Below are 7,275 nucleotides of genomic sequence, written 5' to 3'. Positions count from 1 at the left end.
GGCGCCTTAGCCGGTTGAGCTATAGGCGCCAAGCCAAATAGTGAACTGTTAATCATTGAGTCAAGAATAGCAGTTTTGTTGTATGTATTTTGCTTTTCAAGATCCCCCCTCACAATATGCAATCGTAATAGCTCCTTGCTCTGTTCTAGATGGCTGAGAATGCCAAACGACTAAGTGACATACTACTCTAACTACTCTCCTATATACAGTTTACTTGTTTTTAAAAATTCTATAAAACCTCTATTCTATAAATAGGCAGTTTTAAAAATTCTTTTATAAATACATTATCTTTACAAAATGTAACTCTCTCACTTAAATATCATCTTAGTAGTAGTACTTGTACAAGTCACTGTCATTTATATACTATACTCATGTTATCTATTAGTCCAACAACCATTAACTGTAGATGTACTACACATTAGGTCCTGAGCTAAGTTAATAGTATCACTAAAATGCCCAAGACACTGTCATGCCCTAGTAGTACGCCTGGATTCTTCTAAAGTCCCAAGATCTTTTCCTGGCTCAAGGAAAAAGCCTCTCCCAATACTCTAGATGGAGATGGTAATACTGGGCAGGAAAAAAAGCAGGTGCTCAAAACAGGGCAGTGCTTCTTTCCTATAGTTATCAATACCGGCTTAATACAGACACAGGAGAGAAGGAATTTTTCTCCTCCACACTGACTAGTAAAAACTTTTTTCTTCTTGCCATAGCCTTAATTTTATTTTATTATTATTTTTGAGAAAGAGTCTCACTCAGTTGCCCTGGGTAGACTGCTGTGATGTCATAGCTTACAGCAACCTGGCTAGTTTTTCTATTTTTCGTGGAGATAGAGTCTCACTCCTGCTTAGGCTGGTCTCAAACTCCTGAGCTCAAGCAATTCATCCACCTTGGCTCCCAAAGTGCTAGGATTACTGGTATGAGCCACCTCACCCAGCATAACCTCAAATTTAAAATATGTCAAACCTCACTAAAAATTATACATAGAAATTATTACTTAAAAATCAGGTCAGATCTGTATGTTTGTTCAAACTAGCTCCATAGAAGCAATGTCATAAATCATGCTTCCATTCTTGGTGTAGACCTCAAAAACTGATTTAGCCTATAATACAACTAATTTTCTACAAATACATAAAAACAATAAAAGCAATTTTAATACAAACAACTATATATAATGAATCTTAAAAAGAAAGCTTGCAAATATCTACATTGAATGCTGTGATTAAATCCCATCATGCTCAACTGGAATGGGCAATTGGAAATGACCTTGAAGTTACAAAGGCTTTTCCTCAAGGAAGCTTAAAAAGAGCTCTAAGAAATAGTAACATTATACTAGTGAGGACGGTTAACTAGTCTGATTTAAACAACTAGAAGTATGTCCTGGCCAACTCTTCCACATTTATAGAACTTACTGGCTGGATTTTATTTTTAAAGGTGCTACATACATTTAGATAAGCGATATGTTTAGAGAAAATAAATATATAGGCTATTTTAGAAACAGTTTGAGTGCTTATTTTGAGATTTGTATATCAGTTTTATGTTTCCCTAAAGCATACATATTAGAAGGTTTGCTGCATGTTTAGAAATCATTTACCATCACATACATTTTTCAAAAATAATGAAAGAACTATAACTTTTAAATACCTTTGACTCAAAGCAACAGATAACACATTTGGACTTCTTGGATGAGACTTTTCTGTCTGTGCTATGACTCCTTGTCCTGCTCTGTTAGGTGAGGCTGTCCGACTCGGAGTGTCACTACATGGCGATGTTGTGGCACTAGTAGTTTCTTTATGTACGTGGTGGGTAGGAGATGGTGATGCAATCAATATTTTAATGTCTTCCAAAGCATCTTTTGCCACTGTTTTTAATTCATCAGTGGTGGCAGTGTTAGTGGTGGCAGTAACAGAAGGTTCTTCTATTTGAGTCTGCTGGAATACTGTAATGGTGCCTTGAGGGCTTGCACTTTGTGGGCTTGAAGAACCACTTTCTAATGGTGATAACTGATCGAAGGACCGTAGCTGGAAGTCATCATCCATTGGGATGTAGGGGGCTAACATCTCCAGGTCTAAGTCTGTGTCCTTCAAAACAACAAACACATGAATCTTTACAGTGGCCACATGTTGTAAACAAAAAACACGTTAAAGTCACTATAGACTAAAAATTAATAAAATTTAACATAAAATATAATAAACAAGTTGATATACCTGAGTGGAAAATGGATTCTTTGCTTCTGTGTCTTCAGCAAAAAGTTTTTCTACCAATTCCAACTTGAATTCATTGACCATGTCACTATCCACATAAAAACAATATTCGCTGGGACTGGTAGGCTGAAAAAGGAATTAAATGTGTTTACTTTTTCCTGAAAAAGACTCCACATTTTTAATGCAGGAAGCTCTGAAATTTAATCATTCTAGATCTAGAAAAAGCCTGACATGACACCTCTAGTATTGGCCAGCCTAGCCTTTAAAGACTATTTTTATTGCATTTATAGGATAATTGATATCAAGACAGATCTAGTATTAAAAAGACCACTTTTTTTTTTTTTTTGAGACAGTCTCAGTATGTCTCCGATGGCAGAGTGCTGTGGCATCACAGCTCACAGCAACCTCAAACTCTTGGGCGTAAGCAATTCTCTTTCCTCAGCCTCCCAAGTAGCTGGAACTACCAGTGCCCACCACAACGCCTGGCTATTTTTTTGTTGTAGTTGTCATTGTTGTTTGGCAGGCCCAGGCTGGGTTCCAACCTGCCAGTTCTGGTGTATGTGGCTGGTGTCTTGGTTGCTGAGCCACAGGTGCTGAGCCTAAAAAGACTAATTATAAAGTATTCTGTGTAAGACTTACCCTTATCCAGAATTTTCAAACAGTGATGGAAATAGGACTAAACTGGACAAAGAACTCACAAAGTCCTTTCCCATTTAAAAAGCCTGTTTCCACCAGACAATTCTGCAACTGAAAGGGATAACAGATATAGTCTGGGGCTATCTTGTGTATACACAGATAGTAGTATTCTCTTTGGATGTCCAAATTCAAGATTTTGTCTTATTGACATAAATCTGTATAGAAACAACCTAAGTTTCACCTTTGAGTTTCTGTTAAGCCAGCTCCTTCCAATGTTCCTGATTATATTTGTGTCTAAAACATGCTGACCACTAGGTTAGGCTAATAGCTTCTGTAATTTTAAAATGCTATAATATACACACACACAATGTGACATGTGGTTCAAATTAAAGCTTGTATCAAATTTACAAATACTTTCCTGACTGAAAACTCAAAGCTGTCCTTTTCCCGTATCATGACACCAACCTCAGGAGAACTTTGTCTAGTGCTTCCGTCAGAAGGACTGGGTGGCTGATCCTGAATCTGGGGCATGGTGAAAGAAAGTTCCAGTGACTCTGGATTTGGTTCTAATTTTAATGCAACTTCTTGATTGAGTGCAGGGTCAGCACTACTTCGAAGTGGCTTTGGAGTTTCAGACGCAGGTAGGGGAGACATTGCCAAATTTAAATTCTGTAATTTTTCACTGGGTGAGGGAAGCATTACATCATTATACAATGGAACTTCCTCAAGTTGTTGATCATCAGTTTCTGTGTCTATGGGGAAGAACGTTAGTTAGTACAAAGTGTATAAGAATTTTAATATATAGAAATTTATGTTCCATTTTATAAAAGTTTTGTCTAATTCACCAAAAATGTTACCAAATTTTCCCTAATCAAAACTTTATAAACATGATGGTATGACCGTAAGTCTAGGTTATCCGTCTAGTCCATTCTTAACAACTCATGTCATTCCCAATGGCATAAGAGTAGCAATTGTAACCTTTTTATATGTTAAGATGTAACCCAGCTTGAAATTACAGTTTTCATTTTTAATGTTTGATGTTATGACAACAATAGTTATAGAGATAGCAGAGTAGCTGGGAAAAATTTATGTGACAAGAAGAAATACCTGAAGGACACTGTGAAGTACAATTCCTGGCAATGTGAAAAAAGTAAGAATGCTAAGCAATTATTGGGGCAAAAAGATTTAAGCAAATACTTTCAATCAAAATGAAAATGTGCTGAAGACTATGTCTAACAAAAAAACGCCAAACTTTAGTTTTGTCGAAATGGGGATTATAGCAACAATTATGGTTTAGGACATGAAGAAAGTAACTAAATACCCACCGTTGCTGCCAAAATCTAAAGATATGATTGTGTCTCCAGCAGCTGGGGCCAGCAAAGTTAAAGCATCAGGTTCCTTTTTAAGTTTATCAAAGAGACTACTTGTATCTTCTGATTCAACTTTGGTGAACAGCTGAGTCATTTTCATATCTGAAGATTCAACTGGTTTGAGGACGCATTCTGTTTGTTGAAGGGAGAAAATCAAGTCGTGCTGAATAATACCACTGCCAAAAAAAGAGAAATTAGTCATCTTTAATAAGTACTTGCTACAGTGAGAGAAAGAGGAACTGTTGGGTAAAGTGGTTCATGCCTATAATCCTAGCACTGTGGGAGGCTAAGGCAAGAAGACCACTGGAGGCCAGAGTTGAAGACCAGCCTTAGCAACATAGCAAGACCCCATCTCTGCAAAGATTAAAAAAAAAAAAAAAAGAATTAGCCATGTATGGTGCAGATGCCTATAGTTCCAGCTACTAGGGAGGCTGAGGTAAGAGAATTGTTTGAGCCCAGAAGTCTGAGGTTTAGGGGCGGCGCCTATGGCTCAGTGGGTAGGGTGCCAGCCCCATACACCAAGGGTGGTGGGTTCAAGCCCAGCCCTGGCCATACTGCAACAAAAGTTTGAAGTTTAGAGGTTGGAGTTAGCTATGATGTTTCCACTGCACTCCAGCCAGGGCAAACATACTGAGACCCACCCCCCTTTAAAAAAAAAAAAGAAAGAAAGAAAGAAAAAGGGAAAGGAACATTTTAAGACTAAAATTCCTTGAGATGCATCATCTTTCATGCATACTTTGTCACATTTAGGGTTTTAAAATGCCAATATGAAATAAAGACTGTTGTTCTGAGTTCCTTGGAGCTTCTGATCCGGTGACGCAGGGGAAAGAACTGCAGACTGAATGAATCTTCAAGGGAGACTGGGACTCGCTCTGGTCGGCAGCCCTGCTAAACTTTACTGATTATCTTATATACTTTCCAACATTTAGTAAGAATTTAACACATATACAAAGAAGTCAAGTAACATGAAGAAGCAACCATTTAAGATTACAATTTAGTGTGAAGGCTGAGGAACACATATACAATTGATTTTGTTTAGAGTAAAACGTTTTGGAGCCTGGCTGTCGGTCCCTCGCCCAAGGTAAAGTTACACATTATAATGCTAATGAAGGAGGAAGGCAGAGAATAGAACCCAATGCTCCAAGACCGTCTATCCATCCTCCAGCTAACAGCTCGGCTGTTTCTCCACACCCCCTAGGGAGAGTCATTCTATGCATTCCTGCACATCAATAGGCAGGTGTAGAAGCTCAGATCCTCAAGGAAATGCTTCTCAGAAACAGTCTCCTGAGGGAGCACGTTGAGGCGAACTGCCATGTCTTGAGCAATGGGATCCTATCTCCTACAAAAGACTTAATAGGATTCACAGTGTAAGATAGTCTGAGTAATTTCAGTTAAAAACTTCATATATTCTTTGGGAAAAGTGGTAGTGACAAGGAAATTTGCAGTCAAGTACACAAGGACACAAACAGATTTTCAGAATCAGAGCTATGACACAAACCTAACTACTCCAAGGCCAGTGTTCTCCCTTCAAAAAATAACATAGCTGTCTTGAAATTGTATATGCTAATAGCTGCATGACTAGGGCAAACTGATCCACAGATCTGAAATTTTTTCTAGGTCTTTTTAAAAACAGAACTGAAAATATGGGGATAGACAACTACTGACAGTATTTAGTGGCATCACCATGGAATAGCTGGACTGGAAACCAATGTCACAGTGCTGAAAATCTTAATTTGGTAGAAATGTTAAAGTGAAATTAATTCCAGTTTTGTTTTGGTTTGGTTTTTTAAAGAGAGAAAGAGTCTTGCTCTGCCACCCCTGGTGGAGCCTTGAATTCCTTGGCTCAAGTGATCCCCCCACTTTGGCCCCTCCCAAGTAGCTGGGATTATAGGTGGATGCTATACACTCAGCTAATTTTTAAAAGTTTTTGGTAGTCATTTGCTCTTGCTATGTTACACAGGCTGGTTTTGAATTCCTGGGTTCAAGCTTGACCTCACGAAGTTCTGGGATCTTAGGTCAGAGCCACCATGCCCAGCAAATTCAATTAGTGGTTTTTTTTCTTTTTTTAACAGTTTTTGGCCAGGGCCAGGTTTGAACCCACCACCTCCGGCATATGGGGCTGGCGCCCTGACCTTTTGAGCCATAGGTGCTGCCCTCAATTAATGTTTTTAATCTTCTCTTTTTCTATAATTGAACAGGGTATACAAAAAGAGTTACTTCTTTGCTCCCCCCAAATGTTTATTTCTCAAGCTTACCTCACAACATAATTTACACAAACAATGCATTGTGGTTGAGAGTTCTTGGTGTTATAGATGACAGTTGCTTGAGTTTCAACCCAAACATATCCACCTCTTTTGGCAAGCATCCTATACTGTCCTGTGGTGACCTGTCCTTTAGTAAACACTAGGAGTGAAAAAGAAAAACAATCACATAGAGAAAATATTTTAACTTTGAATTTTCAATCAAATCCATAGATGTTGAATGTTGCCTATTGTTTTAGAAAAAGGAGACATGTTTATTTTAATGAAATCATATGTAACTGCTTAAATTGATAAAGAGCAAGAGAAAGCCTTAACATAGCTGAAAATATATCTACTTCTAAACCTATCCCTTGCAATAAAACTTCTTGCCAGTCTTCACTTTGAATAAAACAAAAGCCAAAAATAAGAAAGAACAGTGACTAAAATTCCTCTAATGACTTATGTTGAAAGCATCAGACTAGAGATGAATGACCTTGATTCCATAGGGAATAGTCAAGAAAGTGGTATTGCTATCACTTCCTTAAATTCCTGCTACAGTTTCCATGGAACTAAAGATGCTTCAAAAAGCTATACTTAGCATATTTGAACTCCATACTGCAGCCTTTGGCAATGAGTAATCTCATTATTGACTTAGGAGAAAGTACTGTATAAATCATAAAAACAATTTTGTCGTGGCTCGATGCCCGTAGCTCAGTGGTTACGGCGCCAGCCACATACACCGGGGCTGGAGGGTTCCAGCCTGGCCTGGGCCTGCTAAACAACAACACCTACAACTAAAAAGAAAAAATACCTGGGCTTTATGGCAGG

General features: G+C 38.2%; 1 protein-coding gene across 3 annotated transcripts in view; it reads right to left on the bottom strand.

Moving 5' to 3' along the window:
* HIF1A (hypoxia inducible factor 1 alpha subunit) overlaps positions 1-7,275 on the bottom strand; it is a 43,986-nt gene that overhangs the window by 3,245 nt on the left and 33,466 nt on the right. For all 3 annotated transcript variants that reach the window (XM_023515887.1, XM_012807982.2, XM_023515888.1), the window contains exons 8-12: positions 6,463-6,610; positions 4,163-4,383; positions 3,303-3,589; positions 2,205-2,327; positions 1,642-2,078 (exon numbers count right to left, since the gene is read on the bottom strand). In XM_023515887.1, the coding sequence (XP_023371655.1) occupies positions 1,642-2,078; positions 2,205-2,327; positions 3,303-3,589; positions 4,163-4,383; positions 6,463-6,610 (1,216 nt within the window). The remainder of the gene's footprint in view (positions 1-1,641; positions 2,079-2,204; positions 2,328-3,302; positions 3,590-4,162; positions 4,384-6,462; positions 6,611-7,275) is intronic.

Source organism: Otolemur garnettii, unplaced genomic scaffold (genome assembly GCF_000181295.1).
Source record: "Otolemur garnettii isolate 467f Iridium unplaced genomic scaffold, OtoGar3 scaffold00081, whole genome shotgun sequence".
Lineage (NCBI taxonomy): Eukaryota > Metazoa > Chordata > Mammalia > Primates > Galagidae > Otolemur > Otolemur garnettii.
Note: the sequence above shows the minus strand (reverse complement) of the source record. Positions and strands in the feature narration are given on the sequence as shown.